Source organism: Megachile rotundata, chromosome 12 (genome assembly GCF_050947335.1).
Source record: "Megachile rotundata isolate GNS110a chromosome 12, iyMegRotu1, whole genome shotgun sequence".
NCBI classification, from domain to species: Eukaryota; Metazoa; Arthropoda; class Insecta; order Hymenoptera; family Megachilidae; genus Megachile; species Megachile rotundata.
In genome coordinates this window covers 13056388-13075651 of record NC_134994.1, presented here as the reverse complement: position 1 = coordinate 13075651, position 19264 = coordinate 13056388, and the positions used below count along the sequence as shown (strand labels likewise).

The window sequence follows — 19264 nt, the reverse complement described above, 5'->3', positions numbered from 1 at the left end:
TAGGAAGAAAGCGAGCTTTTCTTTTACGTAGGAGCATCGGGAGTTGCCCTCAGGCGACCATAACATTGATGCAATAATGATTCGGTGCAGTAACGCGATGCTGGAACCGGTTTCAGCCAAGCATGCGACTTCGAGAGGCCGCTTCGTTGGTAGTTTGTATTATTTACTACTACGGAGTGGCAGTTCTTCTAATTGGACTCGGTTATCTGCGAATCTATATTGCATTCCCGACCCTTCGACGCTCCTGGGGATGAAATCGCGTTTCGCTCGCGGAAAATCGGATTTTGAGGGTCGTGCTCTGTTTAGCTTGGAAAAAGTGCAGTTCTGATTCTTTTGGGTTACGTTTCTGGAATTTTAAATTGACAAATTTTTACCTTAATCAATTTTTATTTTCTCAAGTGAAAAATCGCTAATTTTTATTTTGTTAAGTTTAACAGTCGTAAATTTCCACTCTTTTAAGATTAAAAATCAGAAATTTGCATTTTCCTAGTTTTAGTGTTTACACATTTCCATAACCTCAATTTTTTAACAATTCACAAATTTCTATTTCTTCAGTGGCGCACTAAAATTGTACAAAATTCTTTTAATATATTTTCTACCTATACCAAATTTAAATAAAATCTGTCAGATCCAATCGAGTTGCATGCTTGCTTAAGTTTCCCAGGTTGAGTCAACGTAACATCGAAACTCGACAAAACACAGGTTCACCAGGTTGATCCAGGTTGTTTAGTATCTTCTGTGTTGTTACTACACTGTACACAGGCACCTTGGTAGGATGAGTATTCGCAATCTGCAGCGAGTGTGTGCGTACCGGAATCGTGTTGGGCAGGACGCAACCTTCTGAGCGTGTGTAACGTTCCAGAAGGATGGTATAGGGTTTTAATACACGTTTAATCACGCCGGGATCCACCCCTGGCTGATCCACCCCTATTCTCTCGGTTTCTCCGTGTCTCTCTTTCTTTCGGTCCCTCTGTCCTCCTCGATTTTCACCGGTTCCTTGTTTCGCGGTCCTTTGTCTTATATGCAAGCGCAGCAAGCGTTTGTTCCTTTTAGAACTCTTCAGGTGTTTTTGCTTCATCTATTTTCCCTTGTTTTTGTCCGTTTCGTTTCCCGCCGGAATAAACGCAGATTCTTCGTGGCGTATAAAAGGAACGCTTTGTGGAATTAAATTTTCGTGCCAGTTCATGGCTCATCAAGGGAAATATGGCGCGCCGAATGGGACGGATAGTTGAAGACGTTAATTAATAACCGTGTGTAGTGCGCTAATTAGAGCCGCAACGTTAATTCGAGGATCTCTTGTTTCTATAGGGGAAAAATTGTTTCGCGTGGCAACTACCTGAAAACATCGCCGCACGACGTGTCTGCCGTGGAAATATGGACGAATGCCGTGTATTTTCGAACCGGAGGGAAACTTTTAATTGGGTATGCACGCGTCAGGCAGTTTTAGCAAACGTGGCACACTTTCGCGAGGTCGGTACACTTGTTAAAAAGGTTAGAGCGATTCTGTGACCAGAAATTTCGCAGAAACGCTGATTCGCAACAAATAAACGCGATTTGACAGGGAGCAACGACCGTATAAATATCGACATGTGTGTGCATATATGTACTTTTAATTAGAACGTCGTTTAATATCTTAATCATATTTGTACGAGAAATCTTATTATTAGAGAAATCTAATGGTTAAATTTTGCCTGAAAAAATAACCGCCATTATGAAAGAGTTAAAAATTCGAGATTAAAAGCTGTTATGGCTCGCGTAATTAGGGGTTGCAGTTGTTACCCTGATAGCCAGTGAAACTGGAGTTTGCGGTATACCTACTGTACCGGTTCTTACCGTAATTAAGATAATTAAGACAACGAATTGACGCGAGAGGAGGATCAATAGGGAAGCCGATCGTCGGTTGGAGAACGATTCCGCAATTAAGCCGGCAAGTATCACCTTAAAGTTTCATTAAAAGCGCGCCGTTTAGCCGGCTCTCGTTCGAGAGTTTCGATAATTATACCCTGACTCGACGAAACGTGTCGTCTTACGCTACCAACTTGTATCTAACCTCTCTCTCTGATTTTCCCCTCAGTTTTATTGAATGAAACGATAATTGGACGAAATTTCTACTACGGATGCAACGCTTTCTTTCCATTCTCATATGTGAACTTTGCAATTTTTATCTTTACATTTTTAAGTTTCAAGTCTTTGTACTTATAGATTTTCTTGTTTTCATATTTTCATATTCAGAATTTTTGTAATTTTTATGTTTTTAAATTCTTAAGTTCTTCGAGTCTTTAAATTCCCAAGTTATCTCATTTTTTAAATTTCTATGCTTACAAATTTTTAGACTTTTACATTTTTTAAATGCATAAAGTTTAAGAATCCCAAATTCATAAAATTTCATATTAACATAAACGGATTGAATACTTCATCACAACCTAACCTAACTTATTAAACCATAGACGCAGATATCCATATTTGCAGCATTCTTCCACAGTTGCAACATCCAAATTCCCAAATTTTTAAAACTCCCCAAAAACCATCGAATGATACTTCTCTGCTCAGTTGTCCCTATGAAAAGCTTTGCTCTTCATTGTACGAAAAACTTGAAAACACACGGAGCAATGGCACCCGCGAATTATACTTTAACGAGCGTATCGTTCGAAATCGTGGTCGCTAATGGCTCCTGAAATCTGGCCCCTTACCTTGCTCCGTTACCAATTACCTCTTTCGGTAGCAGATAATTGGTAATTACTAACTTCTCGCAGGCCGGATAGTTCGTACCGCGTGTTGGTCAAAGTCTCTCAACGGACGATTAACCTGTAACCAGGTACCCACGAGACTCTCCAACTTCCTCGAACACCGAGGCCACCGTACTCCGGTGTATTATTAAGTGTGTCAGTTAATATTCGTGGAATGTTTCGTTTAAAAACAACGTCGATATGCTTTCGATAGTCGAATGATCGTGAGTTTTGAAGACGCACCTGAACTCTGCTTACTTGAGTTGATGGAGCAACATCCTGACATTTCTTCGAAACAGAATTACCATTTTGAAATTACTGGAATATAATTAGAAATGTACTGAATTTAGAAATTTGAAGATGATTATAAATTTGAAGATAATTCGTGTGTTGAAAGTTTTGTTAATTTAAATGCGTAACGAAGATGTGGCTACTTGAGATTAAAGAATAGTAAATTCGGAACAGATGGCCATAAACGTTCCGCCCCAAATGCCGTGCATAGAATATGAAAACGCACAAGACGCGTTCATAAAATCACAACCAGTCAGCCGCATCTCGAACAAAGAGAGCAGCTCTGAAAAGCGTTCGAAGCGAACACAACGACAATGAAATCGTCATTGGTTTCGTCAGCGAACTGGTGCCGTTGATCCTATTTAGGTCAGAATCATTAAGGATTGCCTTTCGTTGCGGTGCGAAAACACTGGGTGCATATAGGTGTCACGACCCGTTTCCATTTCCCCGTTGGTTACGAGGTTGGTTTTGTTATCGCGGGTCAATACGTTTCCGGCCCCAATTATTCATCCCCTGTGGAAAAACCGGAAAAACTTGAAGGCTCCATTGAATCGTGTCCACCTTCTCCGTCTCCGCGCCTCTTATCTACAGGCCGGTTCTTTTCTTTCCTCGTCCTGCTGGTATTTGCCTGTGTGTTCCATTTCACCGGCGTCCCAAGGGATGTCACCCCAACCCTCCCTTCGTCTCCCTTCCTCGACCTTCGTTTCTCTCTCTCACCGCCTACAAACAGTTTCTAGCCAGCCCACTCGACCTCCGGGCAAGCGAGCAGCACACCAGTCATTTCGAAAGAAGACTTTTCTCCGAGCGTTTCAGGCTCGTCTTTCTTTCCTCGGGTTCTCCTTTCAGGCAAAGGATCCGCGGCAGAAAAGCTGGTCCGCTTCTCGCGAGACAATGTTACTTTGTCGACCTTCACCGACATCGCGCAAACGGGTTAAGCGGTTTCGACTTGGAATTCTCCTTTTCGACGCTTTTCACTCCGCCGGGGATAAACGGTGCTTCACAGCCACGCAATCTCACGGTTTTGTCCACTTTCAACCCCGCGTTATTCGCGGCACGAGAGAGATAGAGAGATTCCGGGCGTGCTTGAACTGCTAACAAGTTCACAGACAACTAACGAATCTCGTTTCCCTGCCGTTGCATCTTTTTTTTGTGCCGGCTAAACGAGCCGGTTATCGTGAACCTTTGAAATCTGCCGGGTAATTCGCTTGTTGCGTTACAGTTGTTTCACGGCTGATCCTTTTCCGACCGGACAAATAGCAACGTTGCTCGCGCGAAGGGAGAGGAAACAGCTCAGGTGGAAATGTTTCTGTTGCGTTAACAGGGATTCCCTCGTTTCGACCATTGTTTCTGTTCACATGCTTCAATTGAAAGATTCCAAGCATTTTTTATAATTTACTCGAGTTTCGTGAAATCAAATAAAATCCGTTTTCGTTCAATACAAACGATGCAGTTTACTATGTACAAATTTACCAATTGTCTTCTCAATTTTACAAATTTAACATCTTCTTGCGTATTTCCTTATTTTTTTAATCCGACATTTGTATCTTAATGGCAGTAAAATTGCGAGCGTTCTTATCGGGCCGGGTGCAAAAATCTCGAAAGCGGACACAGGCTGTAATTTTCCGTAGCGGGAATTTCATAAATAAAAAAGTTTCGCAACGACACGAGCACGAAGTCGATGAGTGGTCGGGGAGTAAGAAGTTCATAGAACTTGCCGGTGTATTCTTCTTACGATAGTTTTTCAGGGAATAACGTTTCAGCTCGTTCCCTGTTCGCCGTTTCCACCCTTCGCGAAACCGCTCCGTGTCGAGATTTATTTTCTATTTTAAATTCGGTTTTTATTTACGGGAACAACGACTTCCCTGCCCTCCGCTAGTTTCCCCCTTTTCTGCCGCTTTCTTTTTTGACAAGCCATTGTTTATTTCGCCGAGATACTGCGACAGATTTGGGTCAACGCGAAATGTAATATTAAACAAGCGTTTAAATCACGCAGATGAACTACCTGACACTCCTTACGGATGTTAACGCTTTTATTCGATTGAATTTCATTGGAAAACATTTATGCTAAATTATTTTTTGTGTGTATGTACATAGGGTGTTTCATGGGTAATAATATTTTTCGTTCGGGACTGAGGAAATTTTATTTTTTACTTACAATTTGTGTATGATAAAGAATCTGTACAAAATATGATTATTCCTGTTATTAACAACATTTATAAGTTTTTCTTATATACAAAATTTTTATGAAATCTCTCATTTCATCTTGGGCATCAAATTTTATTTTATCGCAACGAAAAATGTAACAAATCTAACAAAAAATAATAACGACAAAGAGTATCACATTTAGATTTTTCCTGCAAATGTGGTGAAAAGAATTCATATTTTTATTTAATAAAAAAATAGTGTTTGCAAAACAACAGAATAAATACAACTTAAAATGTTTAAGTTTAACAAGTGTTTATTAAAATATTTACTTTTCCACGGTTTGGTTTAAATGAACCGTAAATTGAATTTTATATTACGAGAAAAGTTAAGCAATCTGAAAGTTTCAAAAATTGTTAACTTTCAAATAAACTTAATTTTCGTTGTAATTTTGAAAATACGAAATTATCTTCCTAAAAAAATATGCAATTATTTTCCGTGCAATGTTTTTTCATATTCTCGAAATTTTTCTGGAGAAAGAAAATTTCACATTTTTTCGGAGGGTGGTTTCAACCCCTACAATTGTACCGTGGGAACTACAAAAAATTAGGTTGAGTTAAAATGAAATATTCTGCCTGCGCAAACTATATACATTTTAGGTTTGTAATTTTTCTTATTAATACAGAATTTTGAAATAATTATAATGAAAGACAGAGAAGTCTCTTTAGCTAATAAAAAATATGATGAAAAATTCAAATATGTAAATTCAAATTAAATATACAAATCATATATCAAACCACATCTATTAATTTTAATGGACATTTAATTTACTTAATTTTGATAGCTCGTTAAATCTTCTTGAAGATTCCTGAAACCTTCAATCTTCTACATATTGATCATGATTTATCACATATGAGAATATCTTTTTTGTTCTTCCGATTTTTTTAAAAACAGTCCTACTTGTGTCATTATTAAAAATGCTTGAATAAGTAGTAAATGTAATTACAGAATAAATTATCAATAAAAATTCTCCTTGGCATCATCATTCACCTTTATCTCTTATATATTCAAAGAACGTGGTACTTGGTTGAACAATGAAGCCATTCGGTAGATAGTATTGCAGAGTCGTCTCTTTTCACACCCATTGAAATCTTTGCTGTATGCCACGCATTTTAACCGAAACCCACGCGAAACACGTTTCTCCCATTCACCAAAGTGTTCCAATCTATCGTGGGCCGGCATTCACGTCGGCAGCCGTTTCACAACATCAAACTCGGGCATCGCACTTACGCGGACCAGCCTAACCTCACAAATCCAGTCCAGGAGCTTTTCAATACAACGCAACGTCCAGATCATAATACGAAATGGAAGGGTGGATCGTTGCGAAGGAACCTTTGCTACGAAATGTCCCGGCAAATCTTTTCTACGTACGATGCTTTGCATGGGAACGACGAAAACTCTTCCTATGAAATTCTTCTTTGAACGCGCGAGTCGTGAATACAAAGACCGCTCGGTCAACGACGGGGAGAAGAAGAAGAAATTCTCGCGCGTCTCATCCCTCGCAGGGTGGTTTCGCAACCCCCTTTTTCCACGCTGGTCCGCGATCAGTCGACTGAATCTCGACAGAAATGAAATCCTTGCTCGGAAAAGAAACGTGCAGCGTAACGTCAGCTTTGTCGACGAGCAATTTGATACCGACAAGAGAACGCCACCCGACGTTTTCCGTGGTTAGTCGAGCAGTAAATAAACCTGTCTACCTTAAAACAATAAGAGCGTGTCGCAGCCCGAGCGGATATCACTTGCCGTTTCCCTACTTTTCTACGGAGCAATTTCGTGGCTGAAGGCAGCCAAGGGACATCGGGAAACAAGCATCCGCGATATTTGTCGGGACCAGCTTGCAGACAAATTGAAATGACGCGTATGAGATAGAGTTGTCACGGGTTCGACTGAGCGTGCTGAACGTCGAGCCAGGACTCTTTGACGGTCATGTGAGTTCTTCTAGATGAGTATTATTACTAGTAACTTAGAGGAAAAATTGTAAGTCGAGGAAAATTGGGAGTGTACTGTTGACGATACTGTACTTGGCGCGTGGGGGGCGGAGCCAGGTTTAAGGCCCCGCCTACTCCACATTGACTCCTCCAATGCTACTGGCATTCAAGGCAACCACCTTCAAGGTGAAATAAGAATTAGCAATTAATTAAAGGAACATAGAAATTTATAAATGTAGTCATTGTTATATACATGTATGGTCAGTCATCAAGGTAAGAAATTTATAAGTTGAGAAAGTTAGACATATTAAATATAGCTGATTTAAATTTCCAAAGAAACAAACCTTTAAATTTAGAATGTTTAAAAATTGACAATATAAAAATTTCAAGTATTAAAATTTCAAAACTATATTCAATTAATCAATATTCAAGACCCTATTTAATTTATCAATATCCTAAATTATAAACTACCCTTACCACTCAAAAATTATAGCAATTATCCTTTCCATATCTCAACCACGTCAAATGCACTAAAATACTAAATCTCGAAGATTACATAAACAGAACACGAAATACAGCGTGCATTCATATTCGAATGGCACGATTGAATTTAATAAGGTGTTGCCAATCTATCGCGTAGCCTCATCAGAGTAAACGCGCGAAAAAAAGTAGAGTATCGCGTTCGAATATCCAGATACGACGGTGGATAAGTTTCAAACTCAACAGCGTAATGCTCTGGCCATTGTTATTCAGTGGGTTTCGCTGCTGAGCTAATGCGTTCAGATAAGAAGTGTTTTATATGCGCGGAGGCAGGATAAGTTTCGAACCGGTGGGTAGACAGATACGTACGGCGTTTTCGATTGCCCTTTAACATCCTCTGGATGTATTCTCATACTCGTGACGTTTATCAGCAAAGACGTTCACGAGTTCGAATTTTCTTGTGCGTTTTTTGGTGATGGCAGTCGTGAAGTAATACGGAAATATTTAGATTATTGAGGGACTGTGTTGATCTTGAAGTATCTGTATTGAGAAGTAAGGGATGACGTTGATATTCTGGGGGCATGCTGATTGAAATTCCATCGTTTAGAAAATTAAAAATTTCAGAAATTTGAATAAAAATTTATTCATCAAAAACCTATTTTATCAACTATTTTAAAACTTAACTAAAACTGCCCCAAAAATCATCACAACGAACTATATATTTCTCAACAACCTCCAACAACCTCCCTTAACAACCAACGATAAAAAAATCTACCCTAATAAATTAAAAAAGAAAGCCCCATAAAAGTACATACATCACCACAATTGAAAGAATATGAACATCTTTACGTACTTCCGTTTTCAAATTGACACTTTCGTTTTCGCGCAAGAATCTGATTTACTGGCCGGCTGCTTAATTTCCGGGATAGGCTCATTAATAACGGTGGAAAAAGGGAGGCGTAGAGGTTGGTAGTCAGCATGGAAGTCGGGCTTTGTCTCGACTTCCGGTCTCCCGATGCTTTTCACGGGAGCATCCACCCTCTCTGACGAGGGTACGAAACTTTCACCGACCCCTTTCTTCGTGCACACCTCTGCCCACCCTATTCCCCGTAGGCAGTCTGGCGGCTCGACGCTGAAATCTAAAACTTTTCCACCGGTTGACTTGAAATTGATGGATCTTACCTTCTTGCAAATTTTACGGGAAACCTGCCCGAAACTGTGCAGGTATTCCCGTAATTAATTCGAAAAATTACGGTTTGTTTATTTCAAAACATTTTTGTAATATTTTTCTTTTGATTATTTCAACAAGACCTTCTCTGCTTTATTATTAATACGAAGCATTTTATTATTTGTTTTGGCAGAGCAAAGATTAAAAATTTTATTTTTGAAAGGAACTTTCAGGGATGCTCCACTTCACCCGCTGACTTAACGGCGAGTGAATATTGCAGTTTTTAAGAAATGGATGCTGTTTTTAGCAACAAATTACACTTATTTATTATTTAACAATGCCAGTGAACTAACAGTTTTTGTATAATTAAGGTGTGTTTGAATGTTATGTTTCAACGATTTAAAGTGTTGAGTGTTTAATGTTTGACTTGCTGATTGATTTTGTATTTCTACTTGACTTTGTATTTCTGCTTGACTTTGTATTTCTGCTTGACTTTGTATTTCTCCCGTTTTTCGGCATATGTTACTGTATTTAAAACCTCTGCTCTCCCTTCCTTTGCGCCCTTGGCGTGGTACATTTTTGGAAGGGGAACAGGGTTGTCTGTATGGGGGAGGACAACGTCACAGAAAATAGGTTTTTCCCAAAATCTGTGACGTCTTCCTGAGGGACCTGGAACCGTTACTCTCCAGGCCCACGTTACCCTTCGACTTTTGGGTCCGCAAGGTTTATGACATGGCCTGCACCGCTGAAGCCAAAGATTCGACTAATGATGTATCAATAAATGAATTTACTAAAAACTAAATTGTCACGTACCATCCTGGTGCTGGTACACAGATGGTACGGATACTAAATTGAAGGTCTTCAAAAGCGATTACTTTCTTTCGCCACGTCGTAAACCTTTTCCTAAAATTTGTATGTGTAGTGTGATTTATATGTTATTTGTTACGCCGTAACACGCCGCCCGCCTTGAACGGCTCGCGTTCAAAATTAAATACTATATTGAATATATTTGTTTGTTATCAAAACTAAAGCGATAATGATTGATACTTGATAATTGAAAGATTACAATGTTTCATGGTAGATTCTTACGTAAATGATAAATCTCAATAACTAATATCTACTTAAATAACTATGAATAAAAGTGATATTATTGCTTACAATGCTTTAAATTTCTAATGAATTATTAATAAGATAACTTATAATTAGAATATGTATAATGATAAATGTTACGAAACTAATTATCAAAAAACACTTAATTGTCTGTGTCTATATCAACGGGTAACGGTGCAAGTTTTTTAACACATCGTTTAAATTCTCCGTCTTGCGTTTTTACGGTCACAACACGCACAACGTTGTCTTGTCCTGCATGGACCGCGATAATTCGACCTAGCCTCCAATGCATTGGAGGGATGTTGTCTTCTCGAATTGTTACCAATTGTCCAAGTTTGATTTCTTTTCCGTCTCCATGGTGCCATTTACTTCTGGTACGCAACTGATTTAAGTATTCTTTGTGCCATCGCACCCAGAAATGTTGCTTGATTTGTTGTATTCGTTGCCAAATGGACAACCGATTGATTGGCACTTCCCGAAGATCAAACTCAGGTATGCTTTTCACATAATCTCCAATAAGGAAATGGGCTGGGGTTAGAGCTATTAGGTCATTGGGATCACTGGATAATGGTGTCAAAGGTCGTGAATTCAAGATTGCTTCTATTTCTATTATGCACGTATTAAATTGTTCATATGTGAACATGGTTTCACCTACTGTACGATATAAATGGTGCTTAAAAGATTTTACTGCCGCTTCCCATAAACCACCGAAATGCGGTGATCGAGGGGGCGAAAAATGCCAGTCAATTCCTTCAGAGACAGAATAATGTACGAATTTAGATTTATTTTTATCATCTAGAAAAAATGCTCGAACTTTCATGATTTCATTTTTAGCTCCCACAAAATTGGTTGCATTATCTGAATAAATATTTCTAGGTTTTCCTCGCCTAGAACAGAATCGTTTTATTGCTTCTAAACATGTTTCTGTAGTTAAGTCTGTGACTAACTCTAAATGAACGGCCCTTGTACAAAAACAAACAAATACCGCTACATATGCTTTTACCTTGCTTGTATTCCTAAATTTCTTTTCTTTAAGAGAAAATGGACCACAATAATCAAGCCCTACATTTTCGAAGGGTCTTGACTGTGTTATACGAGTTTTGGGTAGATCACCCATTATGTATTTGGGTAGACCAGGATTTAATTTAGCACAACGAATGCAATTACGTATAATGTGTCTAGTTTTGTTTTTTCCATCTATTGGCCAATAATTGTGTCGAATAGCGTTTAATGTAGCTTGCACCCCTGCATGCCAATTTTTTATGTGTTCATGACGAATAATTAACATTGTAACATGATCGTTACGTGGTAACAAAATGGGATATTTACATGAATAACTCATTGCAGAATGTATTAATCTACCTCCTACACGAATGATACCATTCTCATCTAAAAATGGATTTAAACATGTGAGCTTGCTTTTTGCTCCTAAAATGTTGCCGTTTTTTAAGTTATGTATATCACGCGAAAAATGAGTATTTTGAATGACTCGAATTATTTGTAAGTGTGCATTTTGTAATTCCTTTGCTGAATATGGTGATTTGATTTTAACCTCTGATTTTCTATTTATAACTGCTCTATGACAAAATGCAACAAACTTATTTAATGCGCTAATGGACGAAAAGTGTTCAAATGTGTCATTTTTAAGTTCGTTGATAGACTGATTATTTAATTTATCCTGTGTTTGGTTGGCAACCAGAAGGGTTGTCGCAACTCTTTGTTCTGGAATTACTATTTTTGGCAATTGCATAATATTCCATTGACTCTCATTTTCCTTAAGCCATATGGGGCCTTGCAACCAACGTATATTTGTAATAAAAGCTGAAGAATTTTGTCCACGAGAGAGGTCGTCCGCGGGATTGTCCTCACTAGCTATGTGGTGCCAGTCATGAATATTAGTTTTTAATTGAATTTCTGATACTCTATTGGCAACAAAAGTTTTCAGTGTGTGAGGCGAAGCTTGAATCCAATGTAGTACAATTGTAGAATCTGACCACAAGTGAATTTTATTAAATGATAATTTTAACGCTTCTGAAATTTTTTGAATTAAATTAGCCAATAGATGGGCTGCACATAACTCTAACCTAGGTATTGTCGTTGTTTTAATGGGTGCTATACGAGATTTAGCACACAACAATTGTACGTAACAATTGTTAATTTTATCTGTGGACCTTATGTATACGCAAGCACCGTAAGCACTCTCGCTTGCATCACAGAATCCATGTAATTGAATATCAGTGAAATTGCTTAAAATGATTTGTCTAGGTAGTTTGAATTGAGTAAGAATTGGTAGACTGTGTTTAAAATTTATCCATTTTGTGTGTAATGCTTTTGGAATGGACTCATCCCAATCTAGATTTGCCTTCCATAATTCTTGCATGATAAGCTTAGCTATAACAATTACCGGCCCTAACAGTCCTAATGGGTCAAACAACTGCGCTATCTCTGACAATATATTGCGTTTAGTGACGCACTTGTTATTAGGTAATGATTTAATCGAATACATTAATACGTCTTCTGTGGCATTCCAGTGAATTCCTAACAACTTTTTGGATTGTGTATTTAAACAAATATTTGATGCTGTGTTATTATCATTACATTCAACTGTTAATTGAGACTTATTCGAGACCCATTTATGAAGTTGAAATCCCCCAAGTTGTAACAATGCTATTAACTGAGTTTTTAATTTCAATGCCTCTTGAATTGTGGATGCGCCCGACAACAAATCATCCACATAAAAATCATTTTTTAATATATCGGCTGCTTTAGGATATTGATTATAATGATCATTTGCTAACTGATGCAATGATCTTGCTGCGAGAAATGGTGCCGATGCTGTTCCTTGAGTAACCGTGGTTAATTTAAATACTCGTAAAGCGTCATATTCATTTTCACGCCACAAAATTTTTTGATAAATTGAATCTGAATCACAAACCTTAACTTGCCGATACATTTTTTGAATATCAGCTGCAAGAACTACATTATGTAATCTGAATCTCATAATGATGAACATCAAATCATCTTGTATCGTTGGGCCTACTTTTAATGAATCATTTAGTGAAATATTGCTAGTGCTTTTTGCAGACGCATCGAATACTACTCTAACCTTGGTTGTTAAACTTTCATTTCTAATCACCGCATGATGAGGTATGTAATAACCCTCCTGAATAATATTATTTTCTGTTATTTCACACATGTGCCCTAGCTCTAAGTATTCTTTTAAAAATGTTGAATATTGTTGTTTTAAGTTATTGTCTTTAGCTAATTTTCTCTCTAATGTATAAAATCGACGTAATGCCATATTGTACGACTGACCGATAGACGTTTTTAATTCATTAAATGGTAAGTTTACTATGTATCTCCCTTCTGAATCGCGGGTTGTTGTTTCTGTAAACAATTGTTCGCATTCTAACTCTTCTGCTGAATAATGTATTTTATTAGGAATTTCTTCTACCTCCCAAAATCGTGTTAAATGTTTTTCTAACGTAGTAGTCAAATGACAAATTTTAGGCTTCGAAATGCAATTAAATTTTCCTACTTCTCCTACAACTATCCATCCTAATACTGTTTTCTGTAAAGTTACATCTGTATTATTTTCTAATTGTATCTGCCCGTTGCTTAATAATTTATAAAAGAGTGATGTTCCTATCAATGCATCTACTTCGGCAGGTTTATCGAATTCTGGATCTGCTAACGTGATGTTTCGCGGAATTGCAATAGTACGTCGGTCTATTTGTCGCGATGGTAAAATGCTTGTAATTGTGGGTAAAGCTACAAAATTTACATTTGCTTCGAAATTATTTATTCTTGATTTGATTTTTGTTTGAACGCTATACTTAGCTCGTGTAGTAAGCTGAGCTAATCCTGCAAATGGTAGATCAATAATATTTTTTTCTAATTTTAATTTTTCTGCTAGTTGAGTAGAAATGAAATTGCTTTGAGAGCATCCATCCAACAACACTCTACATTCATGCTCTTGATTTTTACTGTCGAATATTTTTACTCTAGCTGTTCCTAATAATACTTCTGAGTCGTATGTTACTGTGTAAGTGTTTTTAACTGTTTCACTAGAGCTACTAGGAGTTGCTTTAACTTCGTTATTTTTTTCTTCAATAGGTTTTTTATTATGATTATCTATATGTAATAGTGTATTGTGTTTACGATTGCATTTTTTACACCCTGAAACTAAGCAATTAGACGTTGTGTGATTATTTCTCAAACAGTTAATACATAGCCGTTTTTCTTTGGCTGCGGACAAACGGCCACGCTGATCTAATTTTAAAAACTGGTTACAGGTAAAAATGTAGTGATTTCCTTGACAAAATGTGCAGATTATCCGTTGTTGAGTACCAACGTATACCTGACTATGATTCTTAAATGTTTTTTCAATGCGATTTACATTCCTAACCGTATTAAAATTACTATCTAATTTCTTTTTCGCGATAGTGAATTCCTCTGTTTCATCTCCCCGTTCTTGTTTCCCCAAAAATGCAATAAGTTCGCTGAATTTGGGCATTTCCGTATTTTCTAATGTCCGTTCCCAAGCTCGACGTGTTTGTTTGTCTAATTTTTGTGTAAGAATGTATACTAATATCGCGTCCCAACTGTCTACAGGTAATTTTAACGCCTTTAATGCGTTAACGTGCATTAATGCTTTTTCTTTTAGAGTTCTTAAACTAAGAGGCGAATCTTTGTTTATTTCAGCTAATTCTAAAAATGATTTTAAGTGTGCATTTATTATTTGTCGCGGCCTATCGCAACGTTGCTTGAGTAACTCCCATGCTACTAAATAATTTTCTTCAGATGCGTGTAAGGGCTCAATTATTGTGGCAACACTACCACGCAATGAATTTTTTAGCAAGTGAAATTTTTGAACCGCTGGTATTTTCGAATCATTATGAACGAGAGATAAAAATGTATCATAAAAACTATGCCATTCTAGCGGGTTACCATCAAAAGAACGAATCTCTATTTTAGGTAATAAGGTGTTACTTTGTTGTATGACTAAATTAGAAATGTCTGTGGGTGATTCTGAGACACTACTGGTATTTTTAGCTGGTATATCTTTTGATCTATGGAGTTGAATTTTACTATTAATTAAATCTGAACATTCGAAAAATAGTTCATCGAATTGTTCTCTTTCGGTATTTGAGTCATCTTCATATTCTGCCTCTTCGGCAAGATCCTCAATTTCACACTGAATTTCTTTAAATGTGCGATAATATTCATCTAATCGTTCTTTACGAATCTCTAATGCTTCGATAGTGAGATCTGCCTTACTTTTTAAATGAGTAATTAATCGCGATACACTACCCTTAGTTATCGAACGTGACTTGGTTAAAGATTTGATTCTTTTTACATTAGCCATTTTAATGTGATTGATTTGATTAATTGTCTTTGAATTAGAAGCAAACTTGATTCACGCTTTAGGGAGACAAGGAGATATGTATAAATAATGGATATGGAGATTGTGTAAGCTTACTCCTTGTTGATGATGATGATTCTTCGTTCGTTGTTTGTTGTCCACGAAGAAGTTACTGCTACCGTGTGTGGCTGCTTTCCAAAGGGATGTCCACGATGACTTCTGTTTTTGACGTAATTCTACGTCGCTGATTTCTTATTTTCGTATGTAGCTGCTCTCCGACGGGATGTCCACTACGATGATTTGATGATTGACGCAACTATACGTCGTTGATGTTGTCCTTTTCTGCACGTGGCTGCTCTCCAGATACGATGTCCAGTACAGTTGTTGGATATTTGATGTAAATGTACACCAATGTTGATTTATATGATGAAGAAGACTGTTTTTTGTCTCAACACCAATTAGTATACGCGACGCGTTGCACCGCACTTTTATGAATTTGTTAAAAAATGTTTATGTAGTTACACTGTTCACTATTGTTCGTATTGCTTCGACGTTGCAATTCAGCATCCGGCTCGAAGGACCAAATGTTTTGGCAGAGCAAAGATTAAAAATTTTATTTTTGAAAGGAACTTTCAGGGATGCTCCACTTCACCCGCTGACTTAACGGCGAGTGAATATTGCAGTTTTTAAGAAATGGATGCTGTTTTTAGCAACAAATTACACTTATTTATTATTTAACAATGCCAGTGAACTAACAGTTTTTGTATAATTAAGGTGTGTTTGAATGTTATGTTTCAACGATTTAAAGTGTTGAGTGTTTAATGTTTGACTTGCTGATTGATTTTGTATTTCTACTTGACTTTGTATTTCTGCTTGACTTTGTATTTCTGCTTGACTTTGTATTTCTCCCGTTTTTCGGCATATGTTACTGTATTTAAAACCTCTGCTCTCCCTTCCTTTGCGCCCTTGGCGTGGTACATTTTTGGAAGGGGAACAGGGTTGTCTGTATGGGGGAGGACAACGTCACAGAAAATAGGTTTTTCCCAAAATCTGTGACGTCTTCCTGAGGGACCTGGAACCGTTACTCTCCAGGCCCACGTTACCCTTCGACTTTTGGGTCCGCAAGGTTTATGACATGGCCTGCACCGCTGAAGCCAAAGATTCGACTAATGATGTATCAATAAATGAATTTACTAAAAACTAAATTGTCACGTACCATCCTGGTGCTGGTACACAGATGGTACGGATACTAAATTGAAGGTCTTCAAAAGCGATTACTTTCTTTCGCCACGTCGTAAACCTTTTCCTAAAATTTGTATGTGTAGTGTGATTTATATGTTATTTGTTACGCCGTAACATTATTTAAACAAGACATCTGCTTTATTACTAATACAAAACGCTTTGTTATTTAAATAAAGCTCATTATACTTTAGTATTTGAACAAAACATCTTAAGCAAATCATATAACAAATCACCTAATACAAAACATCTCATATGATACCTTTTCTTCTTTATTATTAATACGAAACACTTTATTATTTAAACAAGACATCTGCTTTATTACTAATACAAAACGCTTTGTTATTTAAATAAAGCTCATTATACTTTAGTATTTGAACAAAACATCTTAAGCAAATCATATAACAAATCACCTAATACAAAACATCTCATATGATACCTTTTCTTCTTTATTATTAATACGAAACACTTTATTATTTAAACAAGACATCTGCTTTATTACTAATACAAAACGCTTTGTTATTTAAATAAAGCTCATTATACTTTAGTATTTGAACAAAACATCTTAAGCAAATCATATAACAAATCACCTAATACAAAACATCTCATATGATACACATTTTTAAATGATTATTGGCTACACATTGAATGTGTCATTAAAAGTGATTGCATACAAAATAAAGAAAGTAAACCTAATAAAAAATCTGTCAGATAAGAGTTAAATTTTGAAAAGTGATTCGTTTGCTAATTTACAGCGTCAGAAGCAATTAGCGCCATCTTAGCACGCGACAATGCACGACAAAATGGTAGCTATTGTTCTCGCTGCCGATCATACTGATTTCGCGACAGTTGCTCGCTGCATTTCGGCATACCACTTTTGTATTCCTATCACGAGAATCAGTGTGTCGTGAGAATCCGCCGAAAGAAGGACCCTCGGTTTCTCGACTCTTTCATCCAGATTTCCTTCTTCGAAGCACATATACGAATCGAGATGCTTCCTTGCGGATCCTCCGCATCCTCGAGTGCCTGCCGGATTTCGTGAAGGACATATCTATACTGGTCGCAAAAACCGACTATCATCGGGGAATACCAAGTGTGTATGCGTGTTTGCATGGGAAATGATTGTGGAATATTTTGAGTTATCTTTGACGCGGACAGATGATGTATAGCATAGTGGATTTTTTAAATATAAAATACAAGTGGTAGTTTCATAAATATATCACTTTATCAAGGTACATCGATTTTTAGATTTGAACATTTTTATGTTTGAAGCTTTTTAGATCTCCATATTGATTTCTCAAACTTTCATAAAATTGATAAAAATTTCTCAAAAATTGAATTGATAGAAATGTATTAATGATGAACCAATAGAAATGACAGGTAATCTTAGACACAATTGAAGAGAGTGGCGTTTAAAGTTAAAGGAGCAACCGAGCTTCCTGGGAGTATATAATTTCATAGCTTACTGCTTTAAAAGCAGAATATAAAATATTCAAGCTTGTCCCGTGCAGGTCCGTCGACTGCGCTTGACGTTAAGGCGGAAAGATGAAAGGGTACACCGGTTTTAAAAGCTGGGACACACCAAATGGGATTTTTCAATTTGGCCCTCGCATCGAGCTCGAAATAACAAGATCCAGATATAACAGTTCCCCCGTGTCGGTAATTTCCTGGTCATTTCGTTAACCGAACGAAAGACGTCGCAGGGGAAAAATATCGATGATTAAACAATTCTAAAATGTTCGCTCGAAAAGAATCGAGAGTGATCTGCATAACCGAATTCGTATTTAAATATTCAACAGCCGCTAACGACGCTCGAATTCTTTCTGATATCCAGCAGCTGAACGCAATTAATAACCCACTTCACACCGGCGTTAATAAAAAATTAAGAATCGCTTAAAATTCAACGGCGCCGTTGAAACTAGTTTGGAACACGCTGTAAGCCGAGCCTGAAACTTGCCGCGGGCAATGCGTTTATTTCGAAAGTTTGCCGGATAAAAAAGAAGCGGAAACGTTCGTTCTCTTGCTAGCTCCAAGGCGTAAACTATCGACCAGGGAATATTAGAATCAAGGTTGCGAGAATTCTAGAAAGGTTCCGTAGCTGGTTGTCTCTGAAACAAGGTCGGAAAAAGTGCATGGATGCGTTGTAAAAGTTTTGTGTGTCCTCGAGTGCTTCCCGGTTAACCGCGAACTCGAAACTACCCCAACCCTTTACAACAAGTCCCAGTTGCGATACACTTTTGTGGACGATCGCTTTTTCTTCTTTCTCGACAATTATATAGAATACCGGTACGTGGACCGTTCATGTGTATTTATATGGGTTACATGATACGTGTAATTTTGGTGTATTATGTGAGGGGAAATTACTGGGTCTTCATGTTTGCGATTGTTCAAATTTATAAATTCATCAAGTTTGCATATATAAAAATTCTCAGCTATTCTATGCTTGCAGATATAAAAAGTACTAGTTACTATAAAGTTGCAAATTTTCACATACAATGTTAACATCCTCAAATCTCTACAGTCTCAAATTTCTATATTCCCAAATTCCTACATATCCAAATTTCTACACATTCAAATCCCCACATCTCCAAATCTCCACATGTCCAAATCTCCACATGTTCAAATCTTCACATGTCCAAATCTCTACGTGTCCAAATCTCTATATCTCCAAATCTCCACATGTCCAAATCTCCACATGTCCAAATCTCCACATGTTCAAATCTCTACATGTTGAAATCTCCACATCTCCAAATCT

General features: G+C 37.3%; 1 protein-coding gene across 1 annotated transcript; it reads right to left on the bottom strand.

Moving 5' to 3' along the window:
• Window positions 1-10047: 10047 nt before the first annotated feature.
• On the bottom strand, window positions 10048-15273 carry LOC143265527 (uncharacterized). The gene is made up of 2 exons (XM_076538224.1): window positions 11979-15273; window positions 10048-11894 (listed from the first exon to the last, which is right to left on the bottom strand). The coding sequence occupies exons 1-2, from the start codon at window positions 15271-15273 to the stop codon at window positions 10048-10050; spliced, it is 5142 nt and encodes a 1713-aa protein (XP_076394339.1).
• Window positions 15274-19264: the final 3991 nt, after the last annotated feature.

What these genes read in the sequence shown, in the direction of transcription:
- LOC143265527 (XM_076538224.1), bottom strand. Translation starts at nt 15,273, where the DNA reads ATGGCTAATGTAAAAAGAATCAAATCTTTAACCAAGTCACGTTCGATA. An exon ending in AATACCTAGGTTAGAGTTAT is followed by an intron (nt 11,895 to 11,978) that starts GTGCAGCCCATC and finishes ACTTGTGGTCAG; the next exon opens with ATTCTACAATTGTACTACAT.